Source organism: Dromiciops gliroides, chromosome 5 (genome assembly GCF_019393635.1).
Source record: "Dromiciops gliroides isolate mDroGli1 chromosome 5, mDroGli1.pri, whole genome shotgun sequence".
In the NCBI taxonomy this organism is placed as follows: domain Eukaryota; kingdom Metazoa; phylum Chordata; class Mammalia; order Microbiotheria; family Microbiotheriidae; genus Dromiciops; species Dromiciops gliroides.
This window is the reverse complement of record NC_057865.1, coordinates 60,383,490-60,406,134: the sequence shown is the minus strand read 5'-3', so window position 1 is coordinate 60,406,134 and position 22,645 is coordinate 60,383,490. Positions and strand designations below refer to the sequence as shown.

Sequence of the window (22,645 nt, the reverse complement as noted above, 5' to 3'; positions counted from 1 at the left end):
GGAGGCATCCTAAACAAGAAAAAGCTAAACCCCAACTTCGCCTTCGGTTTGTGAACATGAATATCTCGATTTATTAGAACACATAACTTGACGAAAGTAAGGAGATCAGAACGAGGAAGGGAGAGGGGCATGAAGACAGGATAATTAATAGAACACTTCAAAAACATACAGCGTATGTAAGCCTTCGCTTCTATTGTCATGGTGTAAAAAAGTCAGGTTTAATACGGTTCACATGTTCAAAAGGTGGAATGAACACAAATTCTACTAAAAGGGAAGGGATTCGACTTGCAGAGGGGGATGGATGGCTTGCCCGAAGGACCGGGGAACGCTGGTCTTCCTCTTGACCCTAGCAGATTGTGAACGTCCTTCCATCACATTTGAGTTGCTCTTTCCAGGCTTTTAGCGGCATCTTTAAGTTTTCCCACTAAGTCCTAAAACGTGTATATAATGTGATAGTTTTAGAATATAAACATAAAGACTTATGATTGGAGATGGGAGGGTGGAAAAATCAACTGGGAAAAGCACTTTCTAATGAAGTCCGAAATTCATGGTACTCTTAACATTTAACAAATTACCACCCGTTAAATAATTTTAAAGGCAGCTTCATTTTACCCTAAGAGTTCATCTTCAAATTGGTTATCTGCTTTTGGAGTGAAATACAAGTTTTTAGTAAGAATCTTTTACAGTTAATAGAATGGTAGGGCACATCGAGCTGAGATTTCTCAAGGATCTTTTTTTTTAAACAAATGGTCATGCATACATCTTCCACAAAGATAAAGGTCTAATGAATGGCTACAGGAAGAGCAATTCAGTATGAGAAGTCTTTGAAAAACTGTCAATTGCATCAAATTTTCAACTAATGAACCTTATTTTCTTAAGTAGTAACAGGGAAAAAAAAAGCTGTCATGACTTTGAATACATCTACCAGGGAAATGTGTCTCTTGCATTTCCCAGTTTTCACTTGGTTTTTAAGAAAACATTGTCATTCCTTTTCCCTTCAGCAAACAAAAAGTTTTAAATAAGTTTATGCAGATGCAAAAGAATTTTTGGAAGTAATGCATAAGGCATCCAACTTTATTTTGCTTTCCTTTGTCACCCAAATCTCAGTTATGAATAGAAAGCAAATGGGGGGGGAAAGGGCAGTAGAGTAAGCAATATAGAGACAGACCATTTTTGTAGCAAAGTTTAAAAAAAAAACAAACTGGCAGTTTCCAGGCCTACAATTAAAGGGAAGTCAGTTTTTAAATTATATTTTTAAAAGGTCTCCCACCTGTTCACCAAATTCTTATTTGATTTTTGATAGCTGAAAAATAGTTGGGTGTTTTTTTTTTTTACAAATCTACTATCTCAATAAGTTTAAATACCATACCTGTAATTGCTCCATAGTACAATTAAAGCTAATATCTGGATGGGATCCAGAATTCTCATTCTGGGGAAGGGAAAAAATAGCGATTAAAACAAAAAAAAACCCTCTCAGTTTCGTTGGTCTACATAAATAGGAAAAGTAATAACTACAAACAATACCTCAACATTTAAGGTCACCAAATATGATGGTCGATACAGTTTGTGAAGCTGATTGGTCTAAAACAAGAAACACATTTATCAGCCCTCAATTAAAATTAGGGAAACTTCCCACAAAACCATTTCCCTAAAATATGCCAAACATTACCTTAATCTGATATTCCAAACTCCAAGAAACATCAGTTATAAGGAGAGGACATCTGCCAATACTGCAAAGTAAAATGATACTGTTTATAACATTTTCAGAAAAACTTGCCTTTCCTTTACACAAGGATTATATTCATCCATTGTTCCAATTTTAATATGTTTCAAATACTTAAACTCCACCATTAAGTTACAAAATTGAGGAATAGAGCAACTTGTGGCAAAAATGTTTAATGAACTTTATCTTAATAAACATTAACTTAAATTCAGTTGTTTCACTTGTCCCTTAGCTTTGCTTTGGTCCTGTGTTTGTTTCACCCACCAGCAAATGAAGAGTAACTCAGCTTGATATTATATTCAGTACCTACCTTCCCAATAGGATTTCCAGAGAATTCTTGTTTTTCTATTAAAACAAAAAAGAAAACACATCTTTGCAAACTTAACAAGAAGAAACAATATTAATTGGTAATGAAAATAAGTTGAATGTTACTATAACCTGATATTCTGTGCAAAAGAGTTCTATTCTTTCTCTGTCAAATTTACAGTCTTCTAGACATGTGCTGGGAAAAGAAAAAGCACAGTTTAGTTCTGAAATTTAAATGGACACAACCTACTTCTTGAAAGGAAAATGGCAACTAAAATAAACTATACCTCAGAGTTGACTTGTCAGCTTTCTGCTTTCCTGCTTCCAGTATGCAAGTTGCAACTGCTGCATGACTGTGTTTTAATACCATAGGATCAATATGTTTCAAGTCTGGATGATCTAAAATAAATTAATTAATGATACATAGGATAATGATAATATATATGAAATCTCTAATGGTATATTCTAAGAGGCAGCAATTTTGGTAGAAAAATAACCTTTTGTCATCAATAGGTTTATTTTAAATAATGCAACAATTAGGGAGGTAAATTCAGAGAAATGAGAGGAGACAAGGTCAACTGCAAAGCAGTAAAAACAACTTAATGATTATTGCTATCGATTAGTTTCAATTAAATAATCTTTTGCTTTCTTTTGTTTTAATCGCCTTATTGAACCAAAAAAAGTTACATAGAGAAAAGTTCGTTTCTACAGTGGCCACTGGAAAAAGGAAAACACTAAGATGTGTTAAGTGATCAGAAAATCCGAGCTTTCCCTTTAAAAATATTTACTGCTGTATTTTATGATCAGTTGAAAAACGAGAATAAGAAAAGCCTTTAGTTTAAAATAATCCCCCCCCCCCGCATATTAATATAGTTAGGTCTTGGTGCCTGTGTATTTGTAGACTTACAACTCATAGATAGATAACGTATTTATTTTTTCAACTTCAGCTTTCGTACTTAAAACAAAAATTAGACGATGAATTCAAAAGTTCAGGGAAAGAGTACAAAAATAGACAGCCTTCTGCGTCTCCCTCCCCCAGCATCCTTTGCATTTATGCTATCGCCTAAAATCACCTGTTCCACGCCAGCCCCAATCAGTACAGGTAGGTACTACACTCCCGCGAGCACTGATAGAGCTGCTGAAGAATGTTCACCTTCTGAGCCCCCATTGCTGTAAAAAGCACTGTAAAATACGTGTTGCTCCTCGGCGCTGAGATTATGTGCAATATGCTGAAATGAAGCAGTGCAGGCTTGTTTGCAGAAGCCTGCAGGATGCACTGCACCCGGGCAGGTCAATCCTAACTGGTCCAATGTGTGTCTATCTGCGTAGCAAACAAACTCTCCCTCCCCCGGTCGCCTCTTCAAACTCTTTCTTTGCCCAGCTCATCCCCGGGGCCGTGAATAGCAGGGGCTGCAACGGATGAAGCCCAACTGTCAAAACAGCCCCAGCAGCGCTGAAATCCTGGTCTTTTAGGCCACAAACGACCCTTGGACCCAGAGGGTTTTGGTTGTTTTTGTTTTGGGGTGGGTCTTTTTTTGCACCGGAACAAAGAGTCCGGGAGGGGAAGCCGCGCCAGGCGCAAAAGTCATTGGTTGAGGGCAGGTGCCAACTGGGCTCGGGCCGGCTCGGGCTTGAGGGCCCGGGCCGGGGTCGGCCCGGGGAGGGCGGATGGCAGCGCCCGGCGCCGGCGCCTCCGGCTCAGGCGCCCGTTGCCTGGCCGCCGCGCTCTCGCTCTCCCCTCTCTCCTTTCCGGCCCCCCCGGCGTCGGGCCGGGCCGGCTTGGAGGCCGGCGGCTTACCTAGCACGGCCTCATCGGCCCGGGCTTCCAGCAGGCTCCGGAAGGCCGCCCGCAGGAGGAGCGCGAAGGCAGCGAGGTCGAAGCAGCCGGGATCGGCCAGCATCTGGCAGCCTCTCCTGCACATACTCGGAGAGCTCCATTGTGAGCGCCGAGTGACCTTCGACACGCGCACCACGTGACACGCGCCGGCGGCTCAGCTGATCCCGCCCACGAGCCGCTCGAGCGGCGGCGGCGGCGGCGGCCGAGGGAGGAGGAGGCGGCCGCTCGGCCCCAGAGGCGGCGAGGGTGACTCTCGCTGCTGCCGCCGAGGCTGTGCCGGCCTTGGGAGCCGGGGTGGGGGCGCCCCGCGCGGGCTGACGGCTCCCGAACCTTCACGAGGGCCCTGGTCCCGAGCTCCCCCGCGGGCTCAGCCGCCGAGCCGCTCCACGCCAGCCCGGCCTGGGGCAGTCGCGGGCCAGGGGCTCGGCCCGCGCCGGTCCGCCCCGGTGCGAACAAAGCAGCCGATGATTCCTGCGTCTGTGACTTTCTGCGCTCACGCAGCGCTTTAGGGTCGGCCTGGATGCATTATTCATGACCGCTCGCCGGGACTCTGAGCGTCTTCCTGGGCTCGGGACGCAGCTCTGAAAAGCAGGCTCTCGGATTTCCAGCTTCTGCGCTCTTGTCCCGACTCTGAGGCTGCTCCCCGGCAGCCCCGCGGGCAGGGTCATATGGACGGCTGTCAGGAGAGGAACGTCAGGGAACCAGACTGAGCCTCACGGCTGCTTTTAGACAAACTTCTACAAAGCAAAGCTGCTTTCCATGTCAAGCTTTCTCTATTTGGCCCAGAACCCAAAAGTAATTTTTTAAATCAGAATGTCAAGTAATCCGGTTTAAAGAATTTTGAATAATAATTTTGTTTTGTTTTGTTTTGGCGGGCAATCAGGGTTATTGAATAAGAATTTAAATAAAGGAATCTCAGGTAACATTGTGGGTGCGGGGGAAAAGATGATTAATATTTTAAATAGACTTGCTAGTAAGTTATACTTGGCTACGTGTATTTTTTTTTCATTTGCCTATTACATTTAAAAAAAAGTGAATCAAACACTAAAAGAAACCAAAACAAAACCCTAAAGTGTACAGTTGAACTTCAACGACAGACTTGCAAATTGAATAAGTAATAAACCACACTCAAAGGGATAATTCAGGATCTGATAAAAAAAAAGTAGACATTGACCTCAAGAAGACTCCAGCATTGGTGAGGCATTTAGGAGATTTCTTCCCAAGTTCTTTAGGAAATATCCATTGTCACCTTCTCCATTCCCTCCTCCCCCCCCATTATTGGTACCTTGACCCCAAATTTATTCTGCCTCACTACTCTCCTCGGTCTCCTCTTTCTTTGTCTGTAGTTCTCAGTCTATGTGGCTCTGTCTCAGTCTCTGCTTCTCTGTTTCTATCTCTTGTATTTTTCTAGGTTCCTTTCTGCTTCTGTTTCTCTGTATCTTTTCCTGTCTTTCTATCTGCCTATACCTTACATGTACAAACACAGTGAGGAAAAAATGATGTATAAGAGATCACAAACTTTAACATGGAATTTCAAAATGAAAAAGTTAGGATCTTAAATATTAACTCATAATAAATCAGAAATATTTTGGAGGCAAGGACTATGTACATGTAAAATAATACAGAACTCAGGTTATTTATATTAGAGAAACATACTTTCTTTCCCAACAGAAGCATTGCCTATCAGCACTGTTATTAGAATCTGAACTGGTGGTTTAAACATTTCTCAATTTGTTGTCTTATAAAAGGTTCATTTATCTATGTCATATATTGTTATATTTATAAAGAGTGAAAGATAAATAAAAATCAAATGAATGAGGGTTTGTAGGCATGAAAGTCAAGAATGATAGCTTATATAATAGCTAACCTCTTTCACATTTGTAAATACTTTCTGCAACTGGGTATGTTTCCTTTTCTACAGAAGTGTATTCATGTTTTAGGCCCAAGTGCTACTAGAATTTCCAGAATTGGCTCACACAAATTTTAACAATGTTGTTTTCTCATCCTCTCTCTACTATATGGGACTTCTTGTTCAATGTTCCTTTGAAGCATGAGAAGATAACACATTATGTAAACATAAGGGAAGTTTTTTTGGGGGGGCAAACAACCACTGCAGAAATAGGTTCATTAAAATGGGCAGTTAACCAGATATAGGTAGTACTCTTCTGTATCATTACATCAGGATCCCCATTATTCATATACTCTCAAGAAAAACTACCTATGAAGCAGTTCTCAAGGGGTGGTGGTGGAAGGAATGCTTTTTCTTACTTGCTCTCAATGAAAATCATAGCAATGGGAATTTTATTTTTTTTAAATTGCTTTGAGGCTGATGGTGAAAATAATAGTTTTGGCCTAAAGGCCCACTTTTTACTTCAATGACTTAAAATAGCCCTACTGATTTAAAAATACCTTCTTACTAAAAGAATTAGTGTTGCTATCTTTTTATCATAACATGCATGAACTTGCAAAGAAAACATTAAGGTAGACAAGGCTGATAAATATTTGGTTTTCTTATTGAAAGATCTGCAAGGTATTTAAGATTCCTATGTTCTAAACAATGTTCTAAAACATGACAACATTAAATGTATCTTCTGAGCTGTTACTTTTGAATTTCTGAGAAAATAACCCATTACTTTCTGCTGATGTGCCTAAGAAATTGGCCAATGCTTTAATGTAATCTATTTGGAAAGGTGTTCCCAAAGGCCTCATTGTTACATTTCTTATTTTGGTATATGAACATGAAAAAAACCCTCTTTTTTAAAGCTTTAGTTTAGTCTTTCTAAATTCATCTCTTGCTTCATTCTCACAATTCTGATTAAAAATATGCCTTGTTTCGAAGTCCCCAATGGCACCTATAGAAGTTGTAAATTTTGTGAGAGGTTAACTTTTTAAGTGACCCTTTGCTTATGTGAATAATCATTTGTGAGTATGACTAATACCGTTTAGCATTAATTTATAAATTCATCCTTATTCATGAGCATTGGGCCTATTTTTCTAGTTAGAATGAAATAAGAAAGAAGGACATGTATTACCTGTTAGCAAACTACCTTCAAAAATTTACATACATCTTTTTCAATGAAATTTAAAATGCTTTTTGTTCTTTACATTAAAATCAGTGATCTAATTGGCATATGTCTAAATCCAAGAAACATCCTCCCATGCTATTTGCTTTTCTCTACTTTTTCCTCCACTGCTTTTAAGGATTTGGAAGTCTATATTATTGTGTATATAAGCACAATTCACTGTTGTAAAACTAATTTTAATCCTCCACCCCACCCCCAAGAGAGAAGTTTGTTGAATAGTTAGTTGCTTTATTCATTGACTTTTGATAAAATAGATCAAATCCTATTGAAAAACTACCTAAGACAATAATACATTTCTTTTATTGGATCATAGACTCTTAAAATAAGTGGGTCATACACTGGAAGTGGAAAACATTTTTTCTTATGAAATCTATTGTGATGGGATATAACCATTTAAAAAATAGGACCTTGCAAAGTTTTAACTATATGTTTAATGTGCCTTATTTGGAAATGTCAACATATATTGTAAAAAAAAAACAAGGGAAAAATGAAAAAGGAGAAGTAAACACATCTGAATGAAACTAAATATGTATCCAGGTACATGTTTAAAAAGATATAGATACATATTAAAGAACAGTTCATATATATAATCTAAGTACTAATAATTTTCTAATTGTCATTGCTTTAAAACTAGTACAAGTAAAGGATTAAAATGTACACTCTGTTTACTGTCACAGAGCCATATTACTTCTGTATATTGATTTTTCTATAGAACTCAAAATTATTGAAATGCAAAAAAATTCATTTATAATGCAATATATTTAAGGCATTTAAGTTAATATTCCTTTTCTTAAACCATTGAGATTGCATAATAAAATATACTCTCAAGGAATTATTTCTCTAGTAGTAATTTTTAAAACCATAGCCTTCATAGAATCAAATTATCATGGCAAATTTAAACATGAAAATCTTAAACATAACAAACAAGGAAAACAGTAAGTAAAATCATGTATTTTAAAACTCTTTAGCCTTGAAATGTTAAAATATAATCCCATTTGGAAAATCACTTTTAAAGGTAAATTATATATCATTCCCTGAAGATCAGCAAACTGTGACTTTGATAGACCATTTCAGACAGGAATTCCATTCTCAAGGTATTTCCATGGAAAAATATATGATATCCCTTAAGAATGAATTTGGGAACTGTTGTCAGGAGTTTGAGTTGGGCAGGCTGAATTATTTGGAATTTACTTTGTCATTGATAGCATTTGTATGCTAAAAAATTAAGAGAGCCAAAATACTGCTTATCAAATTAATTGTTACTTTTAGAACTTTTACCTTGGCACTGTAGTCTAACTGACAAATCTTTAGTTAGAAAATGAGTTTTGCACATATCAAAAAATCATCTGCCTTTCAGAGCTTTGCTCTGAATATTCTGGAACTGCCTTTAGGAAGGAAGAACATGCCAGAATTCTTTGAAGTAAAACATAGATTTCAGTAAATTCAAAGCCTCTTTGACTGGAATGTTGTGATTTTAAACTGGGTCCCTTTTGAGTTTTTACCTCTTAGTATGAAGTGATAATATTCCTAGTATGAAGTAATAAATACCAAGGAAATAAGATATATGAATATAGAATGGGAAAGTTACAAAAAGAGATATGACTATGGATTAGGGCAAAAAAAAATTTAATGATGGCATCAAAGAGAAAAACTTAAGACAATACAACATATTTTGTAACATGGACAAATAATAAGTCAAATTTATGCCTTAGAATTTTTGTGTATTTACAAATTAAATGAAAATATGTTTAAATTGAAATAAATACTTGGAATTCAGCAAAAGATTTGGGAAAACTACATATTAATGTTTATTTTTGCATTTTTTTCAAAACAGTTTATTCCTTAAATCTTATGATGATGAAGGTGAAATGAAGTATATTCAGATTTGCAAGATAATCGTTATTTCTATTGCTACAAAGAGACCATTCAGACACACACAAAAAATGTTTTTCCTTGATTGAAAGTTGGTTGTTATTGCTTAAATTCTGCTAGTAACTATTCTGACTTTCTACTTCATTCTTCTTGGGAAAACACAAACTGATCCTTTGATTTCCTAGAGCAGGACTTCTGCAAGTAGAAGCTTTATTTTGCTACAAGTACATGCACATGCTACCATTGACATTCATTTAAATACATTATATAAAACAGATTAGTGGCACTAATATGCAAAGATTCCATAGAATTAATGCCAAAACTTTAAATGACACTTCTTTACCATAAGAAATTTTTTTTTTTTGCTCTTCTAAATTCAAGTTGAAATATTCCAAATGGGATCGTAGGCCTAGTCTCTAAGGAGTCTTAAATTCTTATTATGAACTTGAAAGGACAGAATGTAAAAAACTAGATTCCATTCTTTTGAGTACTGAACCCCTATCTAAAAGTGAATGTCACTGTATTCTGTATGTCACAAAAAGAGGAATTTTGTCAAGAAATTCAACCAACTCATCTAATACTAATTCCAGAAGAACAGTGAACAATGAAATTTTATTCATAGGTTAAAATATGTAAAAAAGTCTGAATTATAATAAAATGATCACATTTTAAACAATTACCTGACTAAATAACATTTTTTAGAATTTCATTTTTATCCATGAAATAAACCATATTCATATTACTTCAAACAATGCAATCTCACAAAAGAAAATGGAGACAAATCAAAAAGGCAAAATGAGCATTTTTATGGATGAACCCTAATAATTGGAATTTTCAAATGCTTTGAAAATGACTATGAAAAGAAATTTCATCCATATTCATTTTGGAAATGAGACATTTTTAGTATTGGTAAGATATTCAAATGACTTACATTGTATGATGGGTAGTTTTAATTGTATGCCTTGCTAATACTCATCAATTATACTCATCAATTTCAGTGATAGCAGTTATGCTTTTTACTTAACTGGAATAACTGAACTTAAACTAAACTTGCCTTTTCAAAAATATGCCTTCTAAGAGCTCATTTGGCAAATCATATGGAGAAAGCGTATATGTCTTGGCTATAACCTTTTATCAGTCATATAGGTTGTGTCTACACAGCTGGGTTGAAGTATAAACTTGAGGCAATTTAATAAATAATTCTTGCTTCAAAGACTGATTTGTTTTCTCAATTAAGTAATTATCCAACTATCCACTTCATTTTTTTCTTACAGATTCAGCCATATGTTAATGGATTTGGTCATTTTGACATTACCTGAAGATTTGCCTTAATTAGCTTTTTCATTCTTTAGTTAGGTCTACACAAGACAATTGTATCAGCAATTGTGAAAGCAATTATACAAATAATAAGCAAAATCCTTTCATTTAAAGTTTTTTTTTATTAACCTCTTCTATGTGTGTTTTTTAAAGCTTCTGTTGTGAGCATTATAGAGTAGGGTTCAGGAAAATATAATTGGTCAAAAGATAACATTATGAACTGTTACTTACAAGGTAATTACTGTAATGTCTCCACATGAATAAATATTTTAGGCAGTACAATGGTGTTCATCTAGATTCTGAAAAATAATTTCAATGTAATGCTATAATAAAGAAATAATGACTCAAGTTTACTGTGAAAGGAAGCATAGTGAATTATTTGGTTGGTTGAGATGGTAAGGTAGCATAATCTGGGCCTTGGTTATCAATTTCTTTAAATCACTCAAACACATCTGATTAACAATACATCTCCTTTCATTTTGTACTGTGTGTTATGCATAGAGAAATGATGCCTGAGTTACTTGGACTGTGTTCCTAACCCAAATTCATGTTGCAATTAATTTCTCACCCTTAATTAAGTTGGTGCCATGTAGATGTGAATTATGTCCAAGGAGAAGGTTGACAGAGAGAAAGAGGATAAAGGGAAATGTAGCTAGGAGGAAAACAGTAGAAGATATCTAGATTTCCTGTTTTTTTAAAATATATTTATCATGTTACTTCAGAATGATGCAAAAATTTTAAATGAGGCCTATAATAGAAATGTAGTAATAAAATTAGCAACTCAAGAAACATAATTTCTTGGGCTAAAATACAAGTTTTTAGCAAAAATACTATTTGTAAAAAGGAAACCAATAATTTTTCATGTAAAAGAAATTAATACAGAGCTTTTGCTTTTCTTTTATGTCATTTATATAGATAGTAAATATTTTTTCTTTCCAAGGAAGCCTTCTTGCTAACATTGCCCAATATAGAAATATAAAAGTCATCCCTACCTGATGACTTATAGTTCTAATAGAAATATAATCATATATTGTTTTAGAGGCTTATGGAATTCTTTAGACTAATCATTAAAATGCTTCCAAGGGCTGAAAGAAGCATTTTCAAAAGTAGCTCCTTGACATTAACCTTCATTTTTACTTCATTTATAATCCTCTTTCACTGAAGTTGCTCAGGTTATAAACTTTATGACTGGGGGATTACTAGTATAACCATAGAAATTATTATAATGATAGTCTATCATATTAAAATTGAGAGTGACTATAGAAGAGAAATAATTTTGCTAGTCAATATTTTTAAACAGGCCATAAAGAAGGATACTTTATTCTTTGTGCATGGTTAAAAAAAAACATCAGAAGAACAGTATTAAAGTTTAAAAAGGCCAAATCATTTTACTTCTGAAGCGTGGTTTGCTTAGACTGCTCTAATTTCATTTAAAAAAACCTCTTTAAAACAAAGAATAAGCAAAAGCAATATGTTGAATTTCTGTATTTTTGAAAGGTGATTCTTAGCATGTTTGTATTTAGAATCTTTTACATAGTACTTCCATCAGTATTTCATACAAAGCTCTATCATTCTTGAATAAGGTATAGATCATTCCAGCCTGAAGCAGCACAACCAGAAAAATAAGCATTAATATTTGGTGTGTTGAAACTAAAGTAAAGCATCTTCATATGAAAACAATCATATATTAAATATATTTGAGTGTTCCTATGAATAATTCTTTTTGGATTTTAATGGCAGATTTACAGATTATTTTAAAATAGGCTAAAATGGGTTATCAGTTTCTATAGCAGAGACTTTATATTTAAAAAACAATATAGTTTGACAGATGGAGAGATATTTTCTATTTCTAATATATTTTAAGTTGAATTAGGAAATTTATAGAAGCTTGCTATAAAATAAATTTTATAATGTTCATTTCCATAAGTGCTATGACAACCTTATATAACTAAGTATATAATCTGTCAAATATATTATTTTAAACTTTAGTTTTCCTCAAATTTAACTATTTACACATTCTAAAGGTACATTTATTGCATTGATTTTCTTTCTTTTTTTTTCTTTTTTCTTTCTTTCTTTCTTTTTTTTTTTTCAGGGCAATGAGGGTTAAGTCACTTGCCCAGGTTCACACAGCTAGTAAGTGCCAAATGTCTGAGACCAGATTTGAACTCAGGTCCTCCTGAATACAGGGCCAGTGCTTTATCCACTGCACCACCTAGCTGCCCCTGCATTAATTTTCATTGTACAGTGTTTCAAAAGTCTTAATGCAGTTTTAAGCTTGACTACCTTACTCTATTTCACAGCAAAATGATTCATTTATAATTTAAATTTTGTTCACCACCCTAGTTAGTTCACTATTATGGTTTTTCATTTTATGTGTAGAAGATTCAATCTCTGTCATTTTTTAGTTATAATTTCAATTTTTAGAGAAGTCTTCCATTTTTTGCAAAGTAAGGTTAATCCTGAAATAGTAAGCGAATTTTGGGCTTTAAGAGTTATGTAGAATTTTGCCTGTCTTAGAAAGATGAAAACATTGTTATCATGGGAAAACAGGCAACTCAGTATGTAAATCGTCAAACTTTTTTTTTCTCAAAGAAGACAACAGATCCTCAATATTATTTTTAAATGCTTATGCTTTTTAATTCATAGAAAATTATTTATATTAAAGAATGTACATGGTGACTAATTGGTGAATCAAGAGAAAAAATAGATAATGGTATCCTGAAATGAGATTCTTAAATACTCAGGAATTTTTGTGCCTGCATTGCACCTATTTCACAAACATATTGAAGAAACATCAGTCACCCTCATTTTGATAATCCAAGTTGTAAATGGGTCACTAAATGAATAAAATTCGAAGGTTTTTTAAAAAGTTATTAGTAGGGGGCAGCTAGGTGGTGCAGTGGATAGAGCACCGGCCCTGGATTCAGGAGTACCTGAGTTCAAGTCCGACCTCAGACACTTAACACTTATTAGCTGTGTGACCCTGGGCAAGTCACTTAACCCCAATTGCCTCACTTAAAAAAAGTTATTAGTAAAAATTAGCAAAAATACTACCTATATTTCTATATTCAAACTCATTTAGTGTGAAAAAAGCCAAACTCTAAGGTATTTTAATCATAACTGACTTTTATATAGCATTTTAAAGTTTGCAAAGCAATTTATTGGTATTTTATCTTTTAAGCCTCACAGACGCCCTGTGAGGGAGATACTCTTACACTTGAATGGATCTGTGATCACATACATGTCAGTACTCCCTCCAGTGATCCAATTTGTAGATGATCTATACATGACTGTCCTATATGACTCTTGTCCATGTTTTGCCATAAATTCTACATAAGGAATCCACTCAACATCTTAAGGACTTTCCTCCTCAATCACTTGACACTGTGTATGTACTGTAGATTACATGGGCTGACCATTTATTTACCCTTGGCTTTTTTTCCTCACAACTGGCCTAGCTTTTATTCCTCACACATTTCCTTTATTTTTGTGATCACTTTTATTTTTTCTTCTTCTATACATGTAGAGTCTATGGTATTTGAGCTTTCTGTACTGAAAATGGCCCAATCAATTGGTCAACAATATTTATTAAGCATCTACTATGTGACAAACATTGTGTTAGTTGCTGATAAAAGTACAAAAAAAAAAAGGATAGAAACAATCTCTCCTCACAAGGAACTTACATTACATTGGAGGGAGACAAGAAGTATACACACACACACACACACACACACACACACACACACACACAAATACATCCAGTACAAGTATAAAGCTAATAATACAAATACATACAAAGCAGCAAAATACACAGTAATTTAGGAGGGAGGGCACTAGTCATGAGGAAGATGAGAAAAGCTTCATGTAGAATATGGTGCCTCAACTCCATCTTAAAAAAAGAGGAAGACTATAAGGTACTTTCCAAGAGACAGTGCACTCAAGGTGTGAAGGAAAGTCAGCATAAAGACTTAATTTGGCTGGGTTTCAGGGCAAGTGGCAGTGTAACATCCCCTGAGTCAGAAAAGATAGGTTGTAGCTAGTTTAAAAGATAAATAGAGGAGTTTATATTTTATCAAGAGGCAAAAGGAAATCATCAAATTGTATTTTGTAGGAGTCACATGGTCAGATCTGAGCTTAAGGAAAATTACTTTGATGTCATTTATGTAGGATGGACTATTAGTAGTTAGAGTTGAAGCAGGCAAACCAGGAGGCTATTGCAATAATCTAGATGAGAGGTGATTGGATTCTGAACTAAGGGGAGTGCTGCATAAGTGGAAAAGAGTTGGAAGCAAGTGATGTTATGAAGGTAAAAATGCTTGCTAGATATTTTTATACCTACTTTACCAGTGAGGAAACAAATTTAGGGAGATTTAAGTGACTTGCCCATGGTCACAGAACTAATAAAACAGCATGGTATACTAAAAAGAGCATTTGACTTGGAGTTAGGAATAACTAAGTTTAAATCATGTCAACCATTTATTAGCTATGTGATTATGGGCAAGTCATTTAACCTCTCTCTGTCTCAATTTCCTCATCTATAAATTGAAAAGGTTAGATTCAATGACCTCTAAGGTGCCTTCTAGCTACAAACCCATGATCTTATTCTTAGAGGTTGATTCTGAACCTACATCTTCTTGACTCCAAGCCCATATGATTGTCTCTATAACTGTTAATAACAGGCCACTGTGGGGTGGGGGTGGGAGGACAGATCTGGGTGGTTTCAAGGTGAGATACCTAGACTGTTAATAGAATTGTAAACTCCAGAGGTTTCCTAAAAACAGCTGGATTTATATTACTTTTGGATGTCTGAGCTCTATGGTATTGGTTGAGTTGGTGAGTTGGGCTGATGGATTTAGTGACCTTGTCAAGGTCCATATGATTCTATGATAAATGTTTTACTGGAAAGAAGTCAAGAGACTCTTGGATCTGTAGTTTCAATTCTACCATTTTTGACCTTGTGACCATCGGGCCAATTACTAGTGATTGGCCTGATTTTTCATAGCAGTATAATTCTTCATTTCCAATGAAACTTTAGTAGAATTCTTACAGTAAATCTCCTAAAATGATTTTAAATGTATTCTACTAATATGTAAAATAATATAAAGTGATTTTTTGAAAGAAAAAAAGCTCAAATACTCAATGAATCTCATACTTATACTCAAATACTCTTAATGTTATTCTCTCCCAAGATGAAAAACCCATCCAAACCTATTCATCTCTGTGTTTCTTTTTTTCACATCCTCCTATAAAGTTTGCCCAGGGGTCAACCCAAAATGCTGGTAACCATCCTTGGTTTCTTGTGACATTACAAGGATACCAGTGGAACGTATAAACTAGACATCATTTATCCTCACCCTCACTACATAATAAACCCATCTTCTTTTTCACTCATATACTTCTTGGATAACCTCTTTTACCCTAGTTCTTCATTGTTACTCCTTGTTTATAATATCCTATAGACATTATAGAATATTGTTCTACTTTAAAAAATAATTTCCAGGAGAGTATATCCTCTATTATTTCTACCAAATATTGTATTGACATTTAAAATTTCTTAAGTAGACCATGGAAAGAGAATTCTCTATGAAACATAATTGTTTTTAGCACCAGACTTTGCCATGGGATCAGTGGAAAATAATTGTAGCAAATACCCCGCCCAAAGTGAGGTTAGCTACATCTAGGGGTACCACTGGAGCGTTGTTTCTCTCTACTTCCATTGACTTGTGACCCCAATCCGGGTACATTACCTTCACTATTAGCTACCAGTTCCATCAGATATCAGTTGTTTGTTTTTTTTAAACAAAAAGATATTTACTTCTAAGGTATAATAAAAAGCACAAACATTTTCCCCTAACACCTCACATTCTCTCTTATACCACCTTGGTTTCTAGGAACAGTAGACTCAGACTTAATATAATTTTCTACACAGGGCGGACTCCGGTGGTCAAGTCGGCGCTGAGGCGGCTGGGCCCTTTCTTTCGCAAGGGAGACTGGAGCTTCCTGGAGGGTCCGAGCGAGCAGACTGCTAGTCGCCGCATCCGAGGAGTCCAGCACGCTGGAGGTGGTGTACACATTCAACCTCGCTACCGGCAGCATCCCCAGGTGATAAAATCTCAAGTGCTCCAAGCTGAGCTTTTAAGTGCTACAATGTAGTTTGGGATTCTCTGGCGTTTTTGACATGACTCAGATGCTGTATTGGGTCATTTTCCATATCCAGATCCTTCTAAATGGACAGATGAAGAATTGGGTATTCCCCCTGATGATGAAAACTAAAGCATTGCCATCACCACTACAAGTAGGTGCTACCAAGCACCTCATTCCCGAGTAATTACAACTACCATTTAATTTTTTAAAAAATCTTTAATTGATGTTCTTTTCTCTTTCAACACCATTGTCATTTCACAATAAATAATCCCCCCCATTCCCCCCCACCCCCCCCCCCCCCCCCCCCGCACAGCAATGTAGACCAAGGTAATGTCCAAATGAATCATTGTTTCTGGATGGGTCCTCATCTCTGATATCTCAAAGATTGTTCCACTCAGCATGGTTGTTAGGCTGTATGGCTGCAAAACCCCGAATGGACTTTGTCCTAGGATGTCCTCAGAGGCAAACTATTCTTTTCTCTCAAAGCCCACAATTTTAAGTGAAGAGCTGCAACAGAGAGAAAGCAGGCTGATTACTTATAAGATTGCAAGAGTCAAGCAAATTTCCTATTTCTCCCACCATCTTCTAATTTGAAAAGGAGAGAGAAAAGAGAGGGAAATGTACTAGAGGATGGGAGAGAAATACACAATTTACAATCATAATTGTGAATGTGAATGGGATGAACTCATCCACAAAATTTAAGAAGATAGAATGGATTAGAAAGCAGAATCTGATATGTTGTTTACAAGAAACACATTTGAAACACAAAGATTCACCTAGAGTTAAAATGAAGGGCCAGAGAAAAATCTGTTATGCTTCAATTGAACAAAAAAGGGGGGGTAGGAGGGGTAGCAATCATGATTTCAGATAATACTATAGAAAATATAGATAAGATAAAAAGGAATAAGCAGAGAAATTACATTTTGATGAAAGGCAACATGTGCTTAGCAACCTAGCATCAAAATACTTAAAATAAAAGTTAAATCAAATTTGATGGAGAAATATATAGAAGTATTATTATAGTGTGGGATCTTAAATATAGGGTGGGACAAAAGTCATGAAGTCACAAAGGGGATTCAAGATTTAATAACTCCTTTATTTTTTTGTTTTTAATTTACACTATGATAGCATTATATACTATATATATGAAATAAAGAAAATTTTCAAAAATTATTAAAACATCAGACCCCTTCATGACTTTTGGCCCACCCTATATAACTAATAGATAAATAAGACAATGGAAGGATCTGAATAAAATTTTAGAAAAAGTAGAGATTATAGATGATTACTGAATCATCTATATTGAATCAAATACTGATGATTATTGAATGAGAAGAGAAAAGAATTTACATGCTACTCAGCTGTATATGGCACTTTCCCAAAAATTTAGCATATTTTGGAGCATAAAGGTTTTGCTAAAAATGTAGAAAAGCAAAAATACTAAACATATCATCTGCTGAGCACAATAAAATTATATTTAATAAAGACCAAACACTAACTGATGCTATTATAATTTGAAAGAACTAGTGAGATCAAAGAACAAATTATAGAAATAATAGAAAACTCACCAAAGAAAATACCAGTAATTTGACAGCATGCCAAAACTTACAACATACAGGTAAAGCAGTTCTGAAGGGAAAATATTTTCTCTCTAAATGCTTTCATCAAAACAGAGGGTGAAAATCAACAAATTGTATGTGCGATTTAAAAAACTTGAACAAAAACTCCAATTAATAATGAAGTAGGGGCAGCTAGATGGCGCAGTGGATAGAGTACTGGCCCTGGAGTCAGGAGTACCTGAGTTCAAATCTGGCCTCAGACACTTAACACTTACTAGCTGTGTGACCCTGGGCAAGTCATTTAACCCCAATTGCCTCACAAAAAAAATTAATAATGAAGTAGAAATTAAAGATGATATTAATAAAATTGAAAGCAAAATACAATTGAACTGATTAATAAAACTAGGAACTATATTTTAAATTAATAAAATAGACAAACAGCTGGTTTGTCTTTTTAAAAGAAAGATGAGGGGCAGCTAGGTGGCTCAGTGGATAGAGCACCAGCCCTGAAGTCAGGAGGACCTGAGTTCAAATCCGGCCTCAGGCACTTAACACTTACTAGTTGTGTGACCCTAGGCAAGTCACTTAACCCATATTGCCTCACCAAAAAAAAAAAAAAAAGATGAATTGATTATATCAAAGGTGACAATTTCTAATCTTCCTCTCCATTCTCCTTCCCTTAAAACAAGAGAATAATACTGATGCAAAAAAGAACCTAGACCACATGTCATCTTGAATAGTAAAGTACTAGGATCTCTCCCCTAACAGCATTGTCTCTTTTGTCTCATCAGATGGCATCAAGTGGGAAGAAACATAGGAAGAAAAGAGGTTGAGGCTCTGGTTGGCTAGTGCCTTTTTGAATGCACTTCCAGTTCCACCTATGGAATTGTAGTTAATTACATTGGTACCTATTTGCCACTTGGTTAACAGATCAGAACCAGTTACAGAAGTCTGTACATGATCCAAATTTTTCTTCAAATCACTTTCATTAAATGTCATCCTGACTCTCCTGGAAATGGGCTCTGTAGTCTTTTCCAGGTAGAAAATAACAAAAATGGCACTCTGTACATATTCAAAAGAACTGGGCAAATTGGTCAGTTCTATATTACAAAAGGACAAGGATGCATATATCCAGATACAGCAGTCATCCACAATGTGGAACTGAAGGGAAAAGGAAGCAGTTCTTTTTCTTTGAGTCTCCAGTAGTGGAGGAGGTTGACAGTGGGTGAAAATTATAAATACTTTATGAAAACTCTTTCCAATCAAATATCCTTCCCAAATCTCTTAAGGCAGCCCAAAGGTACAGTGACCATAGTATCTAGAAGAAAAGTGGGAAACATGGTCTTAAAAAAGGATTTTCCCAGTGATTTATGAAAGTGATAGATTATTGGAAATTGAGATTGTCCTAAGAAATATAAGGCTTGGGTATGGTTGCCATACCTAAGAGATACCTAATGAAAATGACAGAGTAGGCAGAAAGAATGTTAAACAAGTAACCAAAGAAAGTATTGGATGAATTTTGGGGTCAGTCAGTCAACAATATTAGCCAGGCATTGTGTGCTAAGTGCTAAGAATACAAATAGAAACAGAAAGACAGTCACTACCTTGGGAGCTTAGATGTTAGCAGGAGAAAACAATGCATAAAAGAAGGCAGGAAAAGAGGGGTAATAGTGTTGGGGGGTAGAGCAGAAAGTATATGGCATAGGGATATGATAGAGAAAGTCCTGTGGTGATAAGTCAGTAGAACAGATTGGAGAAGAATGAAGGCATCTTTGGCCTGGGCCTTCTCTTTAAATGGAAATTTCTGAGAAGAACAAGCCAATCCAAAGATGAAGCCTCTGTACTCTGTACTTCCAATATAAGAAGTAGTGTAGGAGTGGGGTGAGCTTCCGGGGTGAAGAAGAGTTTATGGCAAAGTATAGAAAGTCCTATGGAGATGAGCAGCAGTGCAGCCCCGAGAGGGATGAAGACGAGAAAAGGATGGAAAGGTAGGGGTCTTGGAATAGGATATAGATTGGATGAATATGTCCAAGGATAAGTATAGTAACAGAAACTGAACTAGGGTGATAAGGAAGAAATAGAGCTGCAGAGAGACCTCCAAAAATGTTACTCCTGACTAATGCCTAAAACTTTCATATCCAATTTTTTAAGCCCATGAGACAAGAGCCTCAAATAACTGCACAGCCTGAGGTGAGAGCAGCTCTTCCTCTAATGATCAATTCTTCCTAAAGTTCCAAATTTACATGTGCCAAAGTTTGGGAGGAGGGTTAGGTGAGAAGAAGTAGCCCTGCCGGCTGACAATCTCTTTTTACTACTAGAGCCAGAAAAGGGTATCTGTGACCAACCCAGAGATAAGATTTGAAAAATTGTCTGTCCTTCCCACCTTTGAAAATGATGTCCCTTTGTGTTTCCATCCATCAAAGATTTGAGCTTTGCTGTAGCACATAAACATGTTGATGTTTCAGGCAGGAGAAATCCCATCCGGTTCCACATGGCTTGGCTAACCTCAATTCAGTCTTATCTCTAACCAGTACCTACCCTTGGAAATGACTTTGTCTGAAATTCACAATGAAATCACATGCCATGATGCCCACTTGCCCCAACTGCACTCCAAGATGGGCTGCAACTTCATGGAAAGAGTACTTGAAGGAGGGGTGCAACACAGGCAAACCGTGTATGATAATCATAAGATGAGTTGTTTTTTCCTCAGTGGGAAATTCTGGCCTAACTTGTGAAACTACAGTGGTTTGAGAGTCACTAAGATAAAGAACTTCTAAGTTCCCTGTCAGATCTAAAATTATTGTGGGAAAGTAGAAGTTATTAATGACTTTTTAGTGGGGTGTCTAGATCTGTCAATTGATCAGTGAACAGGGCTCCTCATGGGGAAACTATGTCCAGTGATGCAGATAACCTCATCTATAACTTAAAGATTTAAAGAACTGTCTGGAGCTCTGAGAAATTCAGTGGCTTCCCCATGTTCACACATTTAGTATGCATCAGAGACAAGACTTAAACCCATGTCATCCTGACTCTAAGACCAGCCTTGTGTCCTCTATGACATGTTACTTCTTAATGTTATGATTATTCATTGACATGTCAACATTAAATTCATACTATACATGAGAAGTGTTTAGGATAAAAATGGAAAAATGAAATAGTTTCTATCCTCAAGGAGTTTATATTTGACTAAAAATAAGAGATGAGATGAGTGTTCATTAGGGGTCCCATAAAGAGAACCATGAAATTTCAGAGATGGAAAGGATTTCAATGTCCTACCTATACCTGGAAAAAAAAAAAAAACAAAACCCAGTTCTCTCTACAATATATCTGCCAAGTAGTTATCCATCCTTAAAGACCTATCTCAAGGAGGAATTTCTTATCTTCCAAAGCAGCCTAATTCAGTTTGTGATAGCTCTAATTATTAAGGAACCTTTCCTTAGAGAAAGCCTAAATTTATTTCTTACCTACTTTCACCCATTGCTACTTGTTCTGCTTTCTGGGATCCCGAAGAACAATTCTTATCCTTTATTGATGTAACAGACCTTCAAACACCTGAAGACAATTGTCACATGATCTTCTCTACCTCCTTTCTCCCAAGCTTTCCCTTCTCCAGGCTAACCCCCCTCCCCCTTCTAATTCTTTTAAATTGATTTTCATATTGCATTGACTTGCATAGCTTCAATATTCCATTTCCCCATCTTTTCACACTGTCCACATTATTGATGTCCTTCCTAAGATCATATTTAATGAGGGTCTGGAGAATGTACAAAGCTCCTCAGATGGTGCCCCTCATGAAAGATACTGTAGGGAGCTTCTAGTACAAACCTGGTGGACATGTAAGGAAACTGCATTGGAGAGAATGGAACATAGATGTACAATTTGAAACTGGTTCTGATTGGCTAACCATGTAGCTGGGAGGAACCTTTCTTGTTTGTTTTTGCTTTGTTTTGTTTTTGCAGGGCAATGAGGGTTAACTGTCTTGCCTAGGGTCACACAGCTACTAAATGTCAACTATCTGAGGCTGGATTTGAACTTAGGTTCTCCTGAATTCCGGGTCAATGCTTTATCCACTGTGCTACCTAGCTGCCCTCTGGGAGGAACCTTCCTTAATAGAATAGCTGGAAATGTCAACATCTTCAAAAAGTCATAAGTCAGCTTGAGACTCTCTCTTTGCTCTATTCAAATCTGAGGCAACATTATGAGAGAGGAAACATCATTCTTCTCTCATGACATCTGATGAACAAGTATGCTACAAGGGGAAAATCCTCTCCCCATATATTATTCCCTTCTCAAACTGTATGGTCCCTGAAAAACAGGTCTTTATCCTTGACCTTTCCAATTTGTCTTTTCCATGTTAGGTGCAGGGAGTAAAGTCTCTTGACTTGGCCTGGAGAATGAACCATGGATACCTTGAAGTCAGAATCCAGCCCAGTATTGTAGTCCCAAGGAGCACTGAGTGATATTTGAGAGGGACTTCTGGGATTCCAGTCCACTGGAGGGACTCATTTAACAGTTATCCTGCATTTTGTAATAAACGCAGTGGGATCAGTGCTATGGAGGAACTGGGCAAAGTTTTGATCCTGCATGCCTAGCGGAAGAAAAATCCCTTTGTAAAATCCTATTAATGCTAAGTGGTAAAATAGAGGAAGATAGTGAGTGAGGGTTAGAACCAATAGCTGTAGAGAAGATATATCCCCAAACTCCTGGTACCCTGAGGAGTAACATAGTAAGTGTGGCTCTGGAAAAGGGGTCTGTAACACACAAAGGATAATAGATCTTAAGTTACAAGGGACCTTAGAGA

The 22,645-nt window shown here is 36.3% G+C and overlaps 1 protein-coding gene across 1 annotated transcript; it reads right to left on the bottom strand.

Moving 5' to 3' along the window:
* Positions 1 to 42: 42 nt before the first annotated feature.
* On the bottom strand, positions 43 to 3,982 carry COMMD3 (COMM domain containing 3). Its single transcript, XM_043966662.1, is given in 9 exon segments — positions 43 to 431; positions 1,370 to 1,429; positions 1,525 to 1,581; positions 1,670 to 1,730; positions 2,034 to 2,068; positions 2,162 to 2,225; positions 2,317 to 2,428; positions 3,828 to 3,942; positions 3,944 to 3,982. Coding segments are annotated over 9 exon segments (588 nt in total). The 5' UTR covers positions 3,968 to 3,982; the 3' UTR covers positions 43 to 371.
* Positions 3,983 to 22,645: the final 18,663 nt, after the last annotated feature.